The sequence below is a fragment of the Sapajus apella genome, unplaced genomic scaffold (assembly GCF_009761245.1).
Source record: "Sapajus apella isolate SASKATOON/1434 unplaced genomic scaffold, GSC_monkey_1.0 scaffold12, whole genome shotgun sequence".
Taxonomy (NCBI): domain Eukaryota; kingdom Metazoa; phylum Chordata; class Mammalia; order Primates; family Cebidae; genus Sapajus; species Sapajus apella.
In genome coordinates this window covers 4,783,339-4,804,240 of record NW_022436952.1, presented here as the reverse complement: position 1 = coordinate 4,804,240, position 20,902 = coordinate 4,783,339, and the positions used below count along the sequence as shown (strand labels likewise).

The window sequence follows — 20,902 nt, the reverse complement described above, 5'->3', positions numbered from 1 at the left end:
TTTTTTTTTTTTTTTTTTTTGGAGATGGAGTTTCGCTCTTGTTACCCAGGCTGGAGTGCAATGGCGCAATCTCGGCTCACTGCAACCTCCGTCTCCTGGGTTCAGGCAATTCTCCTGCCTCAGCCTCCTGAGTAGCTGGGATTACAGGCACGCACCACCATGCCCAGCTAATGTTTTGTATTTTTAGTAGAGACGGGGTTTCACCATGTTGACCAGGATGGTCTCGATCTCTTGACCTCGTGATCTACCCGCCTCGGACTCCCAAAGTGCTGGGATTACAGGCTTGAGCCACCGCGCCCGGCGAGAATCACTTGAACCTGGGAGATGGAGGTTGCAGTGAGCCAGGATCACACCACTGCACTCTAGCCTGGGCGACAGCCAGGCTCCATCTCAAAAAAAAAAAAAAAAGGGTCTTGGCCAAGCTCTCAGCTTGGTGTGTTGGACACCTGTTTCCCAGGCCTGGCCCAGAGGAGGAGGGGTATTGGAGACCACCCACCCCAACCCCTCCATGCAGTAGACCCCTCCTAGATGACAGGAAGGAAAAGCTGGGTGTGGTGCCTCACACCTGTAATCCTACCACTTTCAGAGGCCGAGCAGAAGAACTTCTTGTGCCCAGGAGTTTGAGACTAGCCTGGGCAACATGGCGAAAACCTATCTCTATAAAAAATACAAAAATTAGCCAGGAATGGGGTGTGTGCCCCTGTAGTCCCAGCTACTGGGGAGGCTAAGGTAGAAGGATCACCTGAACCCGAAAGGTCAAAGCTGCAGTGAGCCGAGATTGCACCACTGCACTCCAGCCTTAGTGAAGAGCAAGACCCTGCCCACCCACCACTAACTGAAAAAGGAAAAAAAATGACAGGAAGGACCGGGTGAGGTGGCTCACATCTGTAATCTAGCACTTTGGGAGGCCGAGGCAGTTGGATCACAAGGTCAGGAGATTGAGATGGCCAACAGAGTAAAACCCCATCTCTACTAAAAATACAAAAATTAGCCAGGTGTGGTGGCACGCACCTGTAGTTTTAGCTATTTGGGAGGCTGAGGCAGGAGGATCGCCTGAACCTGGGAAGCAGAGGTTGCAGTGAGCTGAGATCGCGCCACTGCACTCCAGCCTGGGCGACAGAGCTAGACTCTGTCTCAAAAAAAAAAAAAAAGGCAGAAGAATGAGGTAACCCAATATGACACCCTCCTGGGATTCCAGAGCCTGCAGCACAGAAGCTGGTTTCCACCCTGGACCAGGAGATGGTGCTGCTCGCTCACAGGTCAATGCAGGTGGCAGCTGCTGCCTCACTGGAGTTGCTTTTCTGGTTCTGTTTTTGTTATTTGTTTTGCGGGGTGGAGGAAAGAGATGAGTTATGAAGTTGTAGGAACCTACCTCTTGGAAGACTTTGGGTTTCCCCACTTCTTTCTGAACCTCACCCCAGACCTGGAGTTGACTTCTTTCCACCATGGGCCTCCAACCCCTTCCCAAGCCAGTGCCTAGGAGGGACCCGGTCCTACAGGAATCCCAAGCAGAAAGAACCCCTAAAGTAACTGCTGCATCTTTTCCAGGTCCTGTAGCCTTGAGAAAATCTGATTAAAAGTTGTTTCCTCATGAAGAAAGGAAAAAGAAAAGATGTATCCTGCTGGGCACATTGGTGCAAGCCTGTAATCCCAGGTACCCTGGAGGCTGAGTGGGGAGGGCTGCTTGAGCCCAGGAGTTTGGGGCTGCAGTGAGCTATGACATTACCTGTGAATACACACTGTGTCACCCTGGGCAACATAATGAGACCCTGTCTCTAAAACAAAAATAGCAAAACTAATTTGTGGGCTGGGCATGGTGGTTCACGCCTGTAATCCCAACACTATGGGAGGCTGAGTAAGGTGGGTGGATCATTTGAGGTCAGTAGTTTGAGACCAGCCTGGCCAACATGGTGAAACCCCATCTCTACTAAAAATACAAAAATTAGCCGGATGTGGTAGCACATACCTGTAATCCCAGCTACTCGGGAGACTGAGGCAGGAAAATCACTTGAACCCAGGAGGCAGGGGTTGCAGTGAGCCGAGATCGAGCCACTGCATTCCAGCCTGGGCAACAGAGCGAGACTCTGTCTCAAAAAAAAAAAAAAAAAAAAAAAAATTTGTGAAAAAAAAAGATGTGTTTTTTCTTTCAAGAGCATGTAAGTGTCTCTATCATATAAATCCACACCCTTTCAAGGAGCTCATGACCCACCCCCTCACCGCATAAAGAATCCCTGAGCAAACCCAACCCTTGATTTTCCAGAGGAGGAAACAGACCCAGAAAAGCCAGTGACTGACTCTTCTGCTGTGCTCAGCAGTGCGGCAAACAGGCTGGGGGTGGGGAGCTAGGTTGGCACAGGCTGGTGGCAGACACAAGTGGGGCGAGCAGAACCTCGGTGTTGCACGAACACTGGCACCTGACTCTGATTCCCGGGCTGCAGTCTCCCAACGTGGGAGGGTGTGATTCAGATTGGGGTGCAGCAGAGCCACTGAGCACAGCTGCTACTGCAGGGCCGTGAGCTGGAGAAGGGGGTACGGGGGCCTGGCCTCCTTCCAGTGCTACCTCTGAGGCTACAACAGGGCTAACCTAGGCTGGCTTCCTGAAAAGCACAGGGAGGCCGAGAGTGCCTTCCTGCACTCCTCAGTAAGTGCCCCCACCTGCCCAGGCACTGGGTGGGCAGGGGGTGAGAATGGGGGTGAAGAAGGTTGAAGGGGCCAAAGGAAGCAGTGCTAGCAAAATGGATGGGGTTGTGCAGAGGGGCTCAATCTGTCTTCCCCCCACCTCCAGCATCCATCTCTGCAGACTCCCTCCTCTTTCTGCATCTCCCTGAAGTCCAGGGAACCTTCTTCGTCCCACACAGTCCATGCCAGGTGAAGCTCAGCCTGCGGGTGGTGGCGGGGAACGAAGGTCACATGTGGATCAGAGACAACAGAGCCAAATGGTGGGATGGCATCACCAGTGGCTTCCTAGACATTTTTGCCCCAGGCCAATGGTGTTGCTGTTCTGTCCGTCCCCAGAGTGGGCACAGAAGAGGGCAAAGGCTACAGTGGGGCACCAGCTGTTCCCAGGCCCTGGGCTGTGAGCGTGCTCCAGGGGGTTCAGCCACCCAAAAAAGCTGCTGTGCTCAGCGGTGCAGCAAATAGGCTGGGGGGAGTGGGCGCCCAGGCCAGCTGCAGGCTGCTGGCAGACACCAGCAGGGTGTGCAGAAGGCTTGGCTGCGAGGCTCTCAGGTTCTCCGTCGCTGGAGCCTCTGGCCCAGTGCCTCAGGGTGTCTGTGTCCATCTTGTTGGTCTAAGGCATTGAGGAAGCCAGGGCCGGGAGGGAAAGAGCTAAGCTGAGAAGGAAAAGGCAGTTTCCAAGCCTGGCTTGATCACTAATTTGTTGAGTGACCCTGCCCTTGCACAAGTCATTAGCCCACGCCAGGCCTCAGTTTCCCCTGTATAAAGAGGGAGGGTTGAGCTGGATAATCCGTATGGCCTGGGATAAACTACCTAACCTGGCTGTGCCTCAGTTCTTTCCCTGTGAGAGGAGAACACCCCCACTCGGCTCACTGGATCCTGGAGAGGATTAAGTAACATCAAGTTCCTGGCGCCGTTCCTCGGGCACAGTAGGTGCCTATTTATGAGTTCCCTCTGTCTAAGCCTTCATACTGGGCTTGTGACCCCTTCTTCCTGGAAGGGGGAGGGCCACCCTCCTTTCCCGGCTCCCCCGACCCCCAACCTCCAGGGCCTTCTCCGTGTCAAGAGAGCCAAAGAAAACTCAAGGAGGGGACCCAAGGTCTGGGCCCACCTGGCCTACCTTGCTCAGGGGGCGGGGGCTGGAAACCGGAACGGGCGGAGGAGGGGGCGCTCATCAGGAAAGGCAGCCCACCCCCCGCATCTCGGCAGCGCCAGCAATGCCCCGGCACCCCCGCAGCCTGCCTCTCCTTCGCGCCCCGCTCCCCTCCACCTATAAATAGCACAGGACAAGCTCGCCATGGCGATGACGCGGCTGGGCAGGCGGAGGGAAAAGAGGCAGCTCTGCCAGAGCGGTGGGCGGCGGGTGTGGCGGCAGGAGGGGTGCAGCCCCTCCGTGCCGCGCTCCGATGATGGGCACCACTGAGTCATCCCGGGGCCCGACGGGTCGCGACTGTCCCCGCCGCCAGCGTTTCTGTCTCGGGCTTGGGGGACTGCGGGGGCGAGGCTGACCTCGGGCGAGCTGAGCCCTCCCAGACTGCCGGCATGCCGGGTCTCGGAGGGCACCTCTGGGTGGGCAAGACCGGTGCCGACGACCCTGGTGCGCAGGTGCGTGTCCACCCCCTGCGACACTCAGGTGCATGTGGAGCCAGAAAGTGACGGCAGCCCCACCCCGTTTCCTTCCAGCGTCCCCACACTTCCTACCCCTTTCCTCAGGTTCCCTTTAGGCTCTCCCCAGACTTCGCCCTCCTCGGGCTGCTGGAGGAAGGGGATGAAGCCTGGGACCCCTGCCATGTTGCCTCCTGCCCAACACCCCTCCTTTCAGAGACGGAGGAATCCTTCCGCTCTCAGCCCTGCCCCTCTCAGCATCCCCAGCCCCCACTCCCCACCTCCCTGCCCCTTTCCTTCCTCTGTCCCAATGAGACACAGAGCAGATGGGCTGGGACAAGAAACATTTAATTAGCGATCTGGGGGCTCGGCAAGAACCCAGCAGACCCATCATGCAGCCTCATGTACAGTGGGCATTGGGCCCGCCCCTGGGATATTGCTGGGGGGGGGCCTCATGGCAGCAAACAGGGCAGTGTGGCTTGAACCCCCACTTTGCGGGGGAGAAGTGGGGCAGGGGCCTTTGGGTAGGAGGGTCTGTGTCTCTCCCACTGCATGGGAGGGTCTAACTGTGCCCAGAATGGGGGTGGCATGGGCGGGCACGATCAAGGGCATAGAGGAGGGTCTGAGCTTGGGGGAGGGAGGTTGACACCAGAGAAAAGCAGCCTGCAAGGGAGGGGTCCTCTCTGTGTGTGCCCATCCACCCCCTTTCCTGGAGGCCAAACAGAACATTCCACCTTCCTTATCTGTCTTCTACCCAGTCTTTTCCCCAGGGTTCTGTGTCCAGGACAAGGGAGCAGATACAGCCAGCAAAGGGGCTCCTGCAGCATCTGCCCATCCCCTGAAGAGCCTGGAGAGACACGGGAGAAAGGTCAGCCCAGAGGGTTGGGCTCCTGGGGCAGGCCGGCAAAGCCTGGGATGGGAACTGACAGTCAAGTCACAGGCTCCCCTGGTGGGCAGTTCCTGTGTGACTGGGGGTCCTGACAGTGAAATGGGGTTGTTTTGGCCAGGGTTTTGTTCTCAACTGGGTTTCCGTGTCCAGGCAGCTCTTGGGTTTTCTTTATTCTTTTTTTTTTTTTTTGAGACGGAATCTGGATCTGTTGCCCAAGCTGGAGGGCAGTGGCGCGACAGAGCCTCCTCAGCTCACTGCAACCTCCGCTTCCCAGGTTCAAGCAGTTCTCCTGCCTGAGCCTCCCAAGTAGCTGGGATTACGGGCACCCCCAATCATGCCTGGCTAATTTTTGTATTTTTAGTAGAGATGGGGTTTCACCATGTTGGCCAGGCTGGTCTTGAACTCCTGACCTCAGGTGATCCGCCCACCTCGGCCTCCCAAAGTGCTGAGATTACAGGCATGAGCCTCCACACCCGGCCAGCTCTTGAGTTTTCTACTTGAAAGGACAGTCTCTGATTTGTCACACCTTCCAGGGACCTCAGCCTTCCCCTCCTCTTTCAGCCCAGGTTTCAAGTAATGGGAGAGATTCCTGCACAACTTTCCTGAGAATTGACTGAGTGACAGAGGCGAAGACCAGAGGGTGGACTCAGGACCCTCCTATGGCCCTGGGTCCCCTCCCCACCCAGGGTGGAGGGCTGAGGACAAAAAAAAAGGCCTGCTCCCAAGGCCCCACTTGCAAAGGAGCAGATGCATGGTCACACAAACACAGACCCAAGCAGAGGCTCTGTGGGAAGAGGGGTGTGCCAGGCATGCACAGGCAGTGTGGGCAGGGGAAGTCTGGAAGAAGCAGCAAAGAAATTCCCCAGAACCCTCCCCGGGGCTGGACTCAGCCCAGCAAGTGGACTGGGGTGCCTGGGTGCTGGGCGGACCTACCTGTAGCGTCCTCATTCTCTCCCACCCCACCCCATCCCCGCCAAGTCCCAGAGGATATACCACTCAGGGCACCCCACCCAAGAAATAAAATATTCCTCAGTACAGAGGCTCCTAAGCCACAGTTAGTGGCACCTAGGAGAGAGACAGAGGGAGGAAGGGCATGGAGTGGACAAGGGGGCCTGATCCCCTCCCTGGCCAGAAGCAAGGGCCAGGCACGGGCAAGGTTGGCAAATGGGTTCCCTTGGCTCCTCTCAGATCTCGGTCAGGGCGTCGACTGGCACCAGGCCTCGCTTCTTGCCGCTGCTGACACGGATGAAGCCATCAGCATCCTTGCTTCTGCCCATGCCCACACATATCTGAGCCAGAGAGACAGGGAGCTGAGGCCTGGCATGGCTGGCAGCCCTGCCTTCAGTCCTGCCCATGGCCCCCAGGGGACCCCTCCGGGGAATGATGGGACCAGTGTCAGGTGTGGATCAAGCCTTTTGCTGGAGTGATGGGAGCAGATTTCACGAGGGTAGAGGCCTCAGCAGTGAGAACAGGACATCAGCAGACACGAAGCAGCGCTTCAGAGCTGACCTTGGAGATCAGCCGCCGTACTGCCCACCCCACCCCCATCACAGAGGAGGTTACAAGGGAAAAGGACTTGCCTCAAGTTACAGAAAAGGCCAGAGCTAGCGTTCAAACCTGAGCTTTAGACTCTGAATCTAGTGCTCCTGCCCTAACCCAAGCTGCCTGTAATGTCACTCAGTCTTCTGTCTCTGTTAGTCAAGAGCCCAAATTCTCCAACAGGGGCTGGCAGGAGGGCCTGCATCCCCTTCCTTCTAACCTGCTTTCCCCCCAGCTGCCAGGATCAGCCTCCCCCTGACGTTTGCCCCTACCCCGCAGCCTGACTCCCTGCCTCCACCGCAGGGCCCCAGGCTGGGCCTCAGGCACTCACCTGGTTCTCCTTAAGGCTCATGTAACCCTGTTCCTTGTTCCCGGAGAAGGGCTGGCAGCAGCGCCAAACATTCTCACCTGGCCTCACCCGCTGCACAAAATTAGCTGGGAAGAAACCAACCCGGTCGCCGATCTTGCCCTGGGGATGAGGTTGGCAATGAGCGCCTGAGCCACCCCACCTCTCCTACCCACCGCTGCTTTCTCTAGACCCGGCTCCCACTCAGCACCAACGCCGTTATCCTCCAGATCTGGGGCTCTCCGTATTCCAGGTATTCCAGCCCCCAGCCAGGTGGCTTCTGGGCCAGGAAGGGCATGAGGTAAACAGAAGGACAAGGCTGAGGCAAGGAGAATCAAAATGGAGAGGATGTCCCAAAGGTTGGTCTTCGTTTTGGCTAGGACCAGTGGTTGGAGGAGAGGTTGTCTTTGGGGCCTGGTGAGAAGGTGGGGGCAGTGCCCGTCGAGGGTGGGGGCTGCTGGGGTGCCTACCAGGGTCCCTCCACTCCCCACCCTGCCAAGTCACCTTCCACCAGTCCTCATTAGAGTCATCCACCAGCATGATCCGATCTCCAGGCCTGGGGAGGACACAGCTAGGTTAGTATAGGGAGCCAGGAGTCCTGCCCATCCCCATCGTAGCAGTCCCTGGGCACCTGGGACCCTGCAGTCCTCAGCTGGGAGAGAGGATTCCTTTTTATTGTTGTTATTTTTTTAGACAGAGTCTTGCTCTGTCACCCAGGCCAGAGTGCAGTGATGCGATCTTGGCTCACTGCAACCTCCACCTCCTGGGTTCAAGTGATTTTCCTGCCTCAGCCTCCCAAGTAACTGGGATTACAGGCACCTGCCACCATGCCCAGCTAATTTTTGTATTTTTAGTAGAGATGGGGTTTTAAGTTTTCACATGTTGCCCAGGCTGTTTTTTTTTTTTTAAATCGTTATGCAGAACAAGCCAGGTTGGTCTTGAACTCCTGACCTCAAGTGATCTGCTGGCCTCAGATTCCCACAGTGCTGGGATTACAGGCTTGAGCCACCACACCCCGCTGGGAAAAGATTCTTGATGCCCTCAGAGGACACTGTGTGACCACAGGTGCAGCAGGCACTTGCTGGGACAGGAGACATGACCCTAGCATGAATCACTCTTAGACCCTGGGCAGCTCCAGCTCCTGTCTGGGCTCACTAGCCTCAAGCATGCAAGAAGGTTCTTGAAGGCCCCCCTCACACTGTGCCCCAAGGTCTGGGAGCGCAGAGCTGCTCAGCAGGGCCGGTCACCAAGGGGACTTACTGCAGAGCCAGATCATTGTTCTCCTGGGGCAGAAACTTGTAGAGTGCGACGTAGGAGTACATGGGCCCCACATCCTTCCGCAGCGGGGCTTTGGGGGGCTGCGGGAGAATCTCTGGGTCGGTGAGGGGAAAGCAGCACCCTCACTCCCCCCACTCTCCACTTGCTCTGAGTGTGCCACCCTGGGGGCTGTAGGGGACGCAGTGAGTCCTGGGTCAAAGGCAGGGAGAAGTGAGACCCTCGTATGTGCCTTGTTCACCCACCCCAACGGACACTGGGCCAGGCTGGAGAGGGGAGCCCCCTTCTGCCTGCTGTTCCCTGAAGTTGCCTGCCTTTGGAAGAGCAGGAGTAAGTGCAGTGGGCAGTGGGCTGGGGGTGGGAGGGTAACTCCTCCTGCCTCCCATGCCCTCTCACCCTGGCATTGCCCATCCCTGAAGATAAGTGAGGAAGCAGTGAATCCCCACGCACCATGTTCTTGCCCTCCTATGCATCAATGGCAAGAAGAGATGACACCCGCTTCCTACCCTGGCCTTCCGGGTCGGTGCCAGTACAGGCTCACCTGCTGTCCAGGGCTCTTCTCCTCTGGTCCTGGCCCTTCACTCTCTGCTGGGGCTGTGAATACTGGAGATGCTAGGGGTGGGAGCAGGGAAGGGTGAGAGGCAGCAGGGAGCACCTCCATTGTACCCCATTCCTGCCCCTGGTGCCTGCTGCCACTCACCACTGTCACCAGGCCCCTCCTCGGAGCTGCGGATGCTGCCTTCCCCATCCTCGGTCAGCTCATCCCGCTCACTCTGGGGACAGAGAGAGGAGAGGGTTGAGCTCCCAAGCCCATTGTCATGTTCAGACACCCCTCCCCAAAAGATCCCCCCCTTTTTGCCCACCATACCAGGCTCCGTGTTGGGGACTCAGAGGTGCTGCTGAAACTGGAGCGGTTCATCAGTGCCAGGGAGGTGCCATAGCGCAGGGTCTCGTAGACAGGGTCCACCTTCCCACTGGCCCCTGCTGAATATCCACCCTCAAGGCCTGGCTCTGCCCTGAAGCCCTGCACCTCTAGCCCCCAGCTCAGCATGCCCCAGGCTGAGCTCCCCAGCTGCCCCCTCACCTGTCCCTCCCAGGTCTTCCTCATCCCAGAGATGGCTCCGGGTCCTCCCGTGGTGCTCACGCAGAAACCTTGGTCATCCTGGACTCCTCGCTGTCCTTGCTGCCCACAGCCACTCCATCACTGAGCCGTCCCTCCCCGCACTCCCAGAACCTGCACACCTCCCTCTGTCACCACTGCTACCAGCCTAATTCACACTACCACACTGTCTCAGCAGCTGTTGTGGCCTTTCAACTGGTCCCCTCCTTCCACTCCAGCCCTGCCAATCCACATAGCAACCAGAACGCTTTTGTAGGAACAGAAATTGCCCTTAGAAGAAAGTCCAAAGGCTAAAATGGACCCTGAGGCCTCGAACCCATGGTCTCTTTATAACCACTCCGTCTTCCTCCCTCAGTCCCAGCCACCGCTCACTTTGCCTTTTTTTTTTGAGAAAGAGTCTCCTTCTGTCTTCCAGATTGGAATGCAGTGGCCAGATCTCAGCTCGCTGTAACCTCCACCTCCCGAGTTCAAATGATTCTATAGCCTCAGCCTCCTGAGTAGCTGGGATTACAGGCACGCACCACCATGCCCGGCTAATTTTTGTATTTTTAGTAGAGTCGGGGTTTCACCATGTTGACCAAGATGGTCTTGATCTCTTGACCTCATGATCCGCCCACCTCGGCCTCCCAAAGTGCTGGGATTACAGGCGTGAGCCACCGCACCTGGCCCATTTTGCCCTTTCTTTAACTCCTTGTCCTTCCTTTCTCAGCCTTCCCTCTGCCCCACACCCGTCTTTCCAGATCCTGAATGGGTGAACCCCTCACACCTCATTATTCACATCTCTGGAAAGTCTTCCCTGATTTTGCAGATGAAGACAGCAAGCTTTTATTTTTTTTTCCTCTCTCTCTCTCTTAGTTTAAAGACAGAGACTCACCATGTTGCCCAGACTGGACTCCAACTCCTGGGTTCAAGCAATCCTCCCACCTCAGCCTCCCAAGTAGCTGGGATTACAGGTACGAGCCGCCACACCGGGCTTTCAGCACACATTCTATGCTCTACTTTGTCTTTCCCGCTTAAGGCACTCATGCTATTGGTGACCGACTGGTGATCTGCCTCACTGTCCGTTTCAGTCCTATCTCCTTTACGAGGCCATAAATTCCCCCTTCTTCACTACTGTGTCTCAGAGTCCAGCTCTGTGCTTGGCACTTAGTATGTGCTTAATAAAGTGCTTATTGAAGAAAGGATGAGTGAATGAATGAATGAGCCCCAAATTCAGGACAGGAGCATCCAGAGACAGGAAATGGTAGGAGAGCCAAGAACTGGCTGTGCCAGCGTGACTCAGGTGCCCATCTCGGAAATGCTTATTTATTTATTTATTTATTTGAGATGAAATCTCACTCTGTTGACCAGCCTGGAGTACAGTGGCGCCATCTTGGCTCACTGCAACCTCTGCCTCCCGAGTTCAAGCAATTCTCCTGCCTCCGCCTCCTGAGTAGCTAGGACCACAGGTGTGCGCCACCACGCCCAGCTCATTTTTTGTATTTTTAGTACAGACGGGGTTTTGCTATGCTGGCCAGGCTGGTCAGGGATGTTGATTTCTCATCACACCACAGTGGGAGCAGGACAGCAACCAAGGGGACACTCACCAGTGGGTGGGGACTCTTTGCTTGTGGCACAGGCTGGTGGTGGCTCATGCACCAGGAGAGGGGAGCTGAAGTTGCGACGGAAGGAGGTGGACTATGACGAGAGAGAGCAGAGGGTGTGAGGAGGTATGGCCCATGGAGAACTTGGTCCTTCCCAAGCCCAGGGCCCACACCACAGGAGGGAGCCACCCTGAGGGGTACTCATTCCCCCATGTGACAGTCCTGGCAGCACTCAGCTGGCCATCTCTGCCTGAGTCCCCGCTCACCATCTTGCCTGGGCATTGCTGGTGGGAGATCTCCTCAGAGCACCAGAGGTGGACGCTGACTTTGCACGTCTTACATCGCAAGCCTTGCTTGGAGTTTCCTAGGAAGAATTTGGGTTCAGCAATTGAGGACACCCCCATGGGCAAAGGGCAAAGGAAGCACGTTAGGGCATGAAGAGAGCAGGGGTTGGGCATCCTCGTGCCAGCCTTGAGGCCCCACATCTACCCCTCACACAGTCAGGGTGTGAGGGCACATGGAAGCCAGAGTCGTCAGTAAACACGGCAGTGACACTGGGTACACCCCAACCCCGGCCATGCTCCCTTCTCCACCCGGGGTAAGTGGCACAGTTAGGGATGGGTGCAGTGGCTCATGCCTGTAATCCCAGCACTTTGGGAGGCTGAGGTGGATGGATTGCTTGAGCCCAGGATTGCAGACCAGCCTGAGCAACACGGCAAAACCCCATCTCCACAAAAAATGTTTAAATTAGCTGGGTGTGGCAGTGTGTGCCTGTAATCCCAGCTACTCCAGAGGCTGAGGAAGGAGGATCCCTTGAGCCTGGGATGTGGAGGTTGCAGTGAGCCAAGATTGTGTCACTGCACTCCAGCCTGAGAGACAGAGCGAGGCTCCGTCTCAAAAAAAAAAAAGAGGCACAGTTAGTATTGGGGCCCCTGAACAGCCAGAACCCAATAATATCCGGCAGCTCCATGGGCCCACGCCCCAACACCCGGCCCAGCCCCTCCCCATGGCCGCCTCAGCGCCCAGGCTCCTACCTACGATGAGCTGATGGCACAGCTCACAAGGGCTGGCTCGCTTGAAGATGTGCTCCTGGAAGCTGTGCAGCCTGACTGGTTTGAGCGCTGCCAGGGGGCGTGGGACTGGGCATGGCGAGGGGCTCGGGGTGGACAGGCCTCTGTCCGAGGCTGGGGGTGGTGGGGAGGGAGGGGGCAGTGGGGTGGGGGGCGTCAGCAGCACCTCAGTGGGGCACTTGAGCTCAGAGCCCGAGCGAAGGAAGAAGTTCTCCACGCTCTTACTTCGGAGGATGGTCTTGAGGGAGAGGGAGCGCTTGAATCGCTGGAGCTGAGAGAAAAAGAGGGAGCTATGAGTGGGAGCCTGGAGGGGGCTGGCCACGGAGGGCTTTCCTTCAGGGGGTCTCTGGCTGTTGGGACAGCAGCAGCAGAAGTGTGGGGGCTGAGGGCCGGAGCAAAATGAAACACCAAGAGAGAGGCTCCCTAGGTCCCACTAATGCTTCTCAATCTCAGGTACCACAAGAGCCAGGTGGGTGACCATGGGGAGAAAGGAGTCCTGGCTAAGTGGGTGGCAGTCAGGAGGGGTGAGGGCTATGGCTAACTGGATCCCCAGGGAGCCACTGCAGGTCTCTTCCAGCCAACTGAAGCTGCTCTAGAAGGCCAGCCCAGTGCTGCCAGGTTTTCTAATTTTTCAAAAGAAATCTAGACTTTGATGTGAAAGTGGATAGAAACAAGTTTAAGAGGTTCAGTTCCACTTTTCCTTGCAGAAATGGTAGTATACTGTATTTCCTGTGCTTTGCTTTCTTTCACTTAACAGTAAATCCTGGAAATCATTCCATACCCGTACATAAATAGATTCATCATTCTTTTTTATGGCTACAAAATATTTTGTTGTATGGGTGTACCATTTACTCAAATTTAGAAAAATATATATATATGGGCAGGTGCAGTGGCTCCCGCCTATAATCTCAGTACCCTGACAGGCCGAGGGGGGAGGGAATGGCTTGAGCCGGGGAGTTGGAGGCCAGCCTGGGCAACATAGTATCCACCCTCGTTCTCAAGCAGGCTGGGGGTGGGAGGAGTGGTCATCCTGGATCCTCATCCTTGGGACTGATTCTCCCTCCAGAACATCTCCCCAGCCCTCCTCTCCCAGTGACTCATCACCTCCACAGCCCTTAGTTCAGGCCCTGATGTCCCCAGTCTGGTTCAAAGCCACAGCCCCCGATCCAGCCCCTGCTTCCACCTGCCCTCTGTACGGCTGCTGGGGAGGTGACGCCTGACCCTGCTGAAAACCCTTCCTGGCTCCTCAGGACACCGTCCAAGGCACTCACCCCAGCCATGAGACTCTCCTTGCACCTTGGCCAAACCTGTCCTTCCAACCTGTAGCCCAGAAATGAGGATTCTTTAACTCCTCCATGCTTTGATGCCTCTGAGCTTTTGCCATGTTTGTCCTCTTCTCTGCCTTACTTGGCTCGTACCTCCTTTATCCTGCCGATATGCTTCCACTGGCCCTTCTCTTCTACGAAAGTCTCTTCCGAAGGAATTCTGCTTCGTGGCCCACACCCTCCCCTGGTGTCTGCTGCATCCAGCCCAACTTCCATTATAGCCCCAATCAGGTGATGGCTGTTATTTATTTCTCACTCCCCAGGAAATTGTGAGCCCCTTAGGGACGGGCACAGTTGCTGGCTTCACATCCCCACGCAGGCTCTCAACACATAGTAGGTGCTCAGCCAGAGGCCTTTGGTAAACAGATGATAAGCTAGCAGCTGGACTCTCCGTGGATCCCACATTCTGGAGGGCAGGGTTGATTCTGTGGTGAGGCCAGAGCTATTTCCACCTCTCACCTAAACACACCCTACTGAGTCTTCCCAGAGAGAGGTCTGGAAGCCTCTTAACCAGAGCCTTGGCCGTCTCCCTTCCCACTGAGAGCCGCCTTACCCCTGCCCACTCCTTCCTACTAGAGACAGAAACAGGGGCCAGCAGCCTGGCTCCAGGCAGAGGGACTTGGCCAGCGTTCCTAGCTGGCACGCCGGGCAGCCTATGTGCCATGGCTGTCTGCCTGGCCACCGTGCCAAGGGGATGGAAGTGGTGGCCCCTCCAGCCTCCAGGAGGCCAGCAGGCAGCACGACAGAGAGAGAAGCAGAGGGGATGTTTGGGCCTAAGGCAGGCTCTGGTATGCCAGCTGGGAGGCCAAAGCCCTGGGGTGTCTGGCACACTGAAGTGCTCGGCGCCTTCCAAACCCAGCTTCCTGGACAGCACTGTAGGCTTCTTTGTGTATCTCTGAGAAGCAAGGCCCCAGGCCCCAGATGCCCGGGTGCTGGAGCAAAGGTGGAAGGCTGGAGAGACGATTAATGAGAACACAAAACCCAGCCCATGTCAGGCTCTGGGCCAGCCGGGGCTGCATGTGGCTCTAGGGGCTCGGATGGGCCCCAAGAGGCAGGTGGACCATCCACTGCTCTGTCCAGGGACGTCAGGCATGGAGCACACGGGCTTGCTGGAGAATGTGCTGGGGCTGGGGGCAAAACTAAACCTGCAGCCTGAAGGCAAATCACTTCACTTCTTCTCTCTGAGCCTCAGTTTCCCCACATCCAAGAGGGAAGACTAGATATTCTCTTCTTTTTTTTCACTCTTCTTGCCCAGGTTGGAGTGCAGTGGCGCGCTCGGCTCACTGCAACCTCCGCCTCCCGGTTCAAGCAATTTTCCTGCCTCAGTCTCCCGAGTAACTGAGATTACAGGCGTGCACCACCATGCCCAGCTCATTTTGTATTTTTAGTAGAGACAGAGTTTCTCCATGTTGGTCAGGCTGGTCTGGAACTTCCAACCTCAGGTGATCCGCCTGCCTCGGCCTCCCAGAATGCTGGGATTACAGGTGTGAGTCACCGTTCCCGGCCAGGAAAACCAGATACTCTCTAAGCAATACAAGGCTCTAGGTCCAAATATCCCCAGAAACTTACATCTCTGAGGGGCTGTCATGGTCCAAACACTGGAACTGAGCTAACACTCTATATGCAGCATCTCATTCATCCCAATGTGACCCTTGGAGGTAGTGATAATTACTGTCCCACTTTTCAGATGAGGAATCGAGGCTCATAGCGGTTAAATCACTTGCCCAGGAGTCCTCAGCTGGTAAACAGTAGAGCCAGGACTTGAACCAGTGGCTCCAGCTACTGAGCCCAAAGCACCAGAAGCATCCTGCTACACTGGGCCCTGCCTGGGCCACCAGCCCCGTCCCTCAGCCAGGTCAATCAGAGGTTAGGGTGAAGGGACCTGGAGTACTGACCACCTAGAGTAGTCCCTACCTCGTCACCCTGCAATGCCCTGGCCACATCCCCTCTCAAGAGTTGGTCACCTCTTGTGATGGGAAGCAACCGGTCTCTTGGGACAGTCACTCCATCTTTGGGCAGCTGCAATCGCTGGAAAGTGCTTCCCTATATAGAGCTGAAACCTGCCTCCTTGGGATTTTTGCCTATCAGCCCTTGTTCCTCCCTTGGCTCCAGAAAGGGCTACTCCCTCTCATACACATCAGCCCTTCAAATATTTGAAGACATCATCAATCATGTCCTCCTTACCCCCCAGGCCCTTATTTTCATAGTAATCCTCATAGGAGGTTCCAAGTCTCCCTACCCTCCAGGCTGTGCCCTTTCCCAGTACCCTCTGGTCTCAGTGCCAAGAGCCACCTCTGCTGGGTACCAGAGGCCTCTGGAACAGAATGTTCCCAGGTACCAGGGCAGCCCCAACTCTGCCGGTTGATACTCTCTGGCTTGGCTGTGGGCCCCAGATCCCAGCAGGGTGGAGAAGCAGGAAGGAATGGCATGCCACCTGGGGTGGCTGGCAGATGTCAAAGGCTACAGGTCTGGGGTGGGGCATCTCTGCCAAATGGCTTGTTGCCTGTTGCCCACTCCAGAGACATCTGGCTTGGTTACCAAAACTGAATTTTGGTGCAGCCAGGCCAGGTATTCCTGCTCCTGGGGCTCCTGATTCCTGGAGAGGACCTTTTCCCATCTCTTTCCCCCACTATATTTTTGGTGCCCTCTCTTCCCTGGGACCCATTCTCTGGCGTGGAGAGAAGCTGCCGTGTACCCTGGCAAGTGGGCCCGCCTGCTCACTCTTCCTCCCAGTGTACCCAGTTTGTCTGGCTGGGAGCCTGGACCACCAAGTCTTTTCTTCTGAACCCCATCCTAGAGACAGGGCCTGGCCTGTTTCCCCCCTACCTCCCCATACCCTGGATGGCCCCTTATTTCCTCAATCCCCACAGCATCTCCTGAAAGGGCACGAGGCATCTGGCAGTGGGTGGTGGCGGATGTGGCGCAAACTGACTCAGAGCAGAGCTGGCATGAGGGGGTCCTTCCAAGGGTGGCAACAAAGGGGGTGATGGGCAGGCCCTATGTGGTAAGAAGGGATGGAGACCAAGAGAGGAGGAGGACTCCCTAGGAGGGCTGCTGAGTGGCTCAGATGCAGGGCTGATCCTGCCTGAGGGCAAGCAGAAGGCGGCCAGCAATTCCCAGGGGGCACCAACACTGATGAATAAGCCTGGAATGTTGGCGTCACTACCTGATGGGCACTGGCCCCCTCTGTTGTACCCACCTCACACTGAGCTGGGTGGGCAGTACCCAACCGCACTCTCTTCCATCTCCCCCACCCACACAGTCTGGAGACAGGAGCTTCTTTGGGCCAGGGTGAGGTGTGGGATGGAAGGAGGTTAGTGGGGGTCCTGGGTTCTCTCTCTGTCACCTCTGCCCTGCTGAATACCCCCAACCTGACCCCACAGCCTAGTCTGTGTTAGTGCGGAGTCCTTCACAAGAGTGAAGTGTAGGGGAGGGGGCAGAGGGCCAGGGCTCCAGCTGGCCTAGCACAGAGGGGCTGGCTCAGGTATGCAACCTCTGCCCTCCCCTGCCCCTTGAATCTCCAAGCTCAGACCCAGAGGTGACGACACTGGAGGGTCCCTGGGCGGGGAGGAGGAAGAGGTACAGACCTGCAGGCCCTGACCTCCCCCCACACACAGCTGAGCAGGCAGCCTGCTGGAGTGCTGAGGCAGCACCACCCCGCGCTCCTGCCCGCCTTCCAGAGCTCCCACGGAGGGGGCTGGAGCGAACAGGCCTTGGTATGGGAAGCAGGGCAGGGCCTGGGAGGCCCCCAAGCTCCTGGAGGCAAGCAGGGGGACTGTGTTTGTCTACCCAGGGTGACTAGAGGGCAACCGAGGTCAGCGGCATTGGAACTTAGGGGAGGTTCAGCTCCCAGACTGTCTGCTTGACAGAAGTTGTCACAAATATTCCAAGCAATATCCTCCCACCCAAACATCTTAGTCCTTTCCCAGGAGATACTTGGCTCTCTAAATGGGAATCAGCTCTGTGGCCTGACAGACTAGAGTCGCATTTTTAGAAGGGGACAAGAGAAGGTCAGGTGTGCATGTGAAGACTGAAACGTGGAGACCCGCTGGGTCCCCTGGTGCAGGATGGGAGCTCCCTGGGGTGCCTCTGCCAGACTCCATCCTGATCCTATGGCCTCCTCCTCCGTAGGATTAGGGTGGAGACGGTCCTCCTCAGGGTCACTCCCTTGATGACCTTGACCTTGAATGAACCTCAGCTCCTGCGGAGTGGTCAAGATGGAAGGAGGAGGAAGGGGGACAGTGGGAAGAAGCCTAGGGAGCCAGGGATTCCCCCGGAGCCTGGGCCCACCATTTCTGGTCCTCACTGTCCCCCTTCGCCTCTGGAGAATAGGAACAGGATGGGAACAAAATACCAGGGGAAGAGAGAGGGAGGAGGTCTTGGCCTGAAGTCTGGGAGGGGGCAGGGCGCACCCTTGGCACAGCCCTTTGTGCCCCATCCCCCGGCCCGCTCAGGTTGCTCCCGGAGAACAAAACTTCTCGCGGGCCAGTCGCCAGTACCTAGAACTTGGGAAGGGAGCAGACGGATTAGAAGTGGGGTGGGGGGGTGCTGAGTGTGAGCGGCGGTCTCTCCACACCCCGTTCAGCGCCAGGAGTCTGGGCTCCGCCCGCCTTCGCGGGGAGTAATTTATTCATGGTGACTCCTGCAGGAGTAACAATCATCCATAATTAGGGTTAATGATGACATTCATTAATTACGATGACTTCTCTTTTCGCTTCTACCCGCTCCCCCCCCACCACCGCTTGGTCCCGCTCCCGGGGTAGGGGGTGGGGCTGCCTTTCTGGTCTGGAGCCACAACCGCAGGCCCGGGTCCCCGCCCGCGACCGACGGCCCGCGCTGCCGCAGGCCCCCGCGCGGACTCCGCAGCAGCGCACCCCCGGCCGCGGCCTCGCGTCCCCGAACCCAACCCGGCTGGGAGCGGGGAATGCCGGACTGCGGAGGGGCAGGGAGAGATACCCAGAGACGCGGAGATAAACACCCAGAGACGCGGGGAGAGACGCGGAGAGACGCACACAGAGAGACGCCAAGACACAGACACGCAGGTTGTAGAGACACATTCAGACACACGAGCGAGGACAGAGGCGCGGACTGAGCCCGGGACTGGGACCCGGCGGCCGCGGGAGGGTGCGCCTCGCACGCACAGCCGGGCACGCACCCCGCCCGCGCCGCTCCACACGCGCCCTCTGGCCTCCCTGCGCCCATCCCTCCAACGAAGCCCGGTTGCCGCCTCCCCGGAGGGTAGCGATGGCGCGCGCGGCCGTGCGGTGCTGGTGTGATCCGGGGCTCCGCGTGGCCCCTCGTCGCCAATCCACTCCTCCCCCCGAGCGTGGCGCGGAGCCTCAGTGGTCACGCGGGCCCCGCGACCGCGACCCCAGGACGCCCGGGCCCACATGAGGACCCCGCCAGGAAGAGGGCGCCCGGGCCTGGGACACACGGGGCGGGGACAGGCCTCGAGCCCCCCAAGTTACCTTGGTTTCCTGGAGGGCGGAGACGGTCCCTGGGGGGCTGTGGGTGGCCGCGTCATCCGGTTCGTTCTCCTTCTCGCTCATCTCGGTCATGGTTCGGGAGGAGGGTCGGAGAGGGTGCGGAGACCCGACGGCAGGCCGGCGGCGGGCAGGCTGCGGGTGGCGGGCGTCTCCTGGACTCTGAAGCCCTTCTCCAGAGGCTGCCCCTAGTTAGCCTCGGGCACTGCAGACCCCCACCCGCGGGCGCGGGCGGAGAAAGTTGCCGGGGTGGCGGGCGAGGGGAGGCGACCACGCCGAGCCGCGGGAGCGGGACGACCCCGGGCGAGAGGACCGAGGGTCTGCAGAGGATGCTGCTCGGAGCGTGGGGAGGAGGAAAGTGGGGCCGCGGGGATGAGCCGAAGGAGGGAGCCACGGAGCTGTCCGTGTCCGGCCGGTTCCGCCGTCCTCTGCGCCCGCCCCCCATCCCCTCCCCTCCCCTCCCCCGCCGGCCCCAGCCCGGCACCCGGCGGCCCCTCCGCCCAGTCCTCGCCGCCCAACTTTGATTTAGGAGGTCGTCTGGTCCCGCCCCCTGCCCTCCGCCGCTCCCCCGCGCCGCCATGCAAATCGGGCTCTCAGCTATTGGCTGCCGCGGTGGCCAGGAGGGCTAGCTGGGCGGAATCTTGGGGGGCTCGACACGATGGGGCGGGGCTTGGCGGGGAAAGAAGCGGAGGAGGGAGTTTCACACTGAAAAACCCGGGATGGCGGGGCGTGACCAGATTGAGGGAAGCTTGGGGAGATCATAGTAGCGTCTGGATGGGTTGCAGGGAACAGAAATAGGCTGGGGCTGCAGCAAGATAGCTGAGAGTGAGATAGAAATTAGGACTTCCTGGAGAGCGAGGATCGAAAGATGTCAGAGGATGGTGAAGGAAGAATGGGGACCCATCTGTGCCATTAATTGGATGCCTCTATGCCCTGAAAAGACTTTCTCCAAATAGACACACACCTGGACTATGGTGTATGCGCCAAAGTCAGGCCAGACAATTCCTCCTTGTGATGGAGAGCAGGGTGATTCTATCCCTTTCGGGGCTTGGTGTCTGAACTTCAGCAGAGATGGGGCCTCAGTCCTCCCATCCAAAGTCCCCAAACTTCACTACAACATGCTCCCCTCCTGAAGATCCTACCACAACTGGAGTTTGATCAGGGGATAATACGGAGAGGTGGGGAAAGAGGTCCTCACCCTCCAAGGTGCCCCTCGCTCCACCTGGTCTGACAATAACCTTCTATTTATTTTTTATTTAGAAACGGGATCTCACTGCCGGGAGCGGTGGCTCAAGCCTGTAATCCCAGCACTTTGGGAGTCCGAGGCGGGTGGATCACGAGGTCAAGAGATCGAGACCATCCTGGTCAACATGGTGAAACCCCATCTCTACTAAAAATATAAAACATTAGCTGGGCATGGTGGCGCGTGCCTGTAATCCCAGCTACTCAGGAGGTTGAGGCAGGAGAATTGACCGAACCCGGGAGGCGGAGGTTGCGGTGAGCCGAGATCGCGCCATTGCACTCCAGCCTGGGTAACAAGAGTGAAACTCCGTCTCAAAAAAAAAAAAAAAAAAAGAAAGAAGAGAAACAGGATCTGACCCTTTCACCCAGGCTGGAGTGCGGTGGTGTGATCATGACTCACTGCAGTCTCAGGCTCCTGGGCTCAAGCGATCCTCATACCTCAGCCTCTCTAATTGCTGGGACCACAGTCATACGCCACCATGCCTGGCTAATTTTTTAAATTTTTTGGTAGAGATGGAGTCTTGCTATGTTACACAGGATGATCTCCAACTCGTGGGCTCGAGCGATCCTCCCACTTTGGCCTCCCAGCATGTTGGGATTACAGGCGTGAGCCACTGTGCCCAGTCAAGATATTTCTTCTTCTCTCCTTCTCTTTTTCCTTATTTTTTGAGACAGGGTCTTGCTCTATTGCCCAGGCTGTAGTGCAGTGGCCTGATCACAGCTCACTTCAGCCTGGACCTCCTGTGCTC

General features: G+C 57.4%; 1 protein-coding gene across 3 annotated transcripts; it reads right to left on the bottom strand.

Moving 5' to 3' along the window:
- Positions 1 to 4,608: 4,608 nt before the first annotated feature.
- STAC2 (SH3 and cysteine rich domain 2) lies at positions 4,609 to 19,526 on the bottom strand. Of its 3 annotated transcripts, none has more exons than XM_032279249.1 (11): positions 18,897 to 19,457; positions 12,068 to 12,374; positions 11,300 to 11,397; positions 11,037 to 11,127; positions 9,199 to 9,311; positions 9,031 to 9,103; positions 8,872 to 8,942; positions 8,316 to 8,413; positions 7,560 to 7,611; positions 7,041 to 7,178; positions 4,609 to 6,459 (listed from the first exon to the last, which is right to left on the bottom strand). In XM_032279249.1, the coding sequence occupies exons 1-11, from the start codon at positions 18,984 to 18,986 to the stop codon at positions 6,355 to 6,357; spliced, it is 1,236 nt and encodes a 411-aa protein (XP_032135140.1). In that variant the 5' UTR covers positions 18,987 to 19,457; the 3' UTR covers positions 4,609 to 6,354. The 3 variants fall into 3 exon arrangements, with proteins under 3 accessions (XP_032135140.1, XP_032135142.1, XP_032135139.1); XM_032279251.1 differs by having other exon boundaries at positions 5,466 to 6,459; positions 7,118 to 7,178; positions 9,199 to 9,314; positions 18,897 to 19,526; XM_032279248.1 differs by having other exon boundaries at positions 5,466 to 6,459; positions 9,199 to 9,314.
- Between the last annotated feature and the right edge of the window lie 1,376 nt (positions 19,527 to 20,902).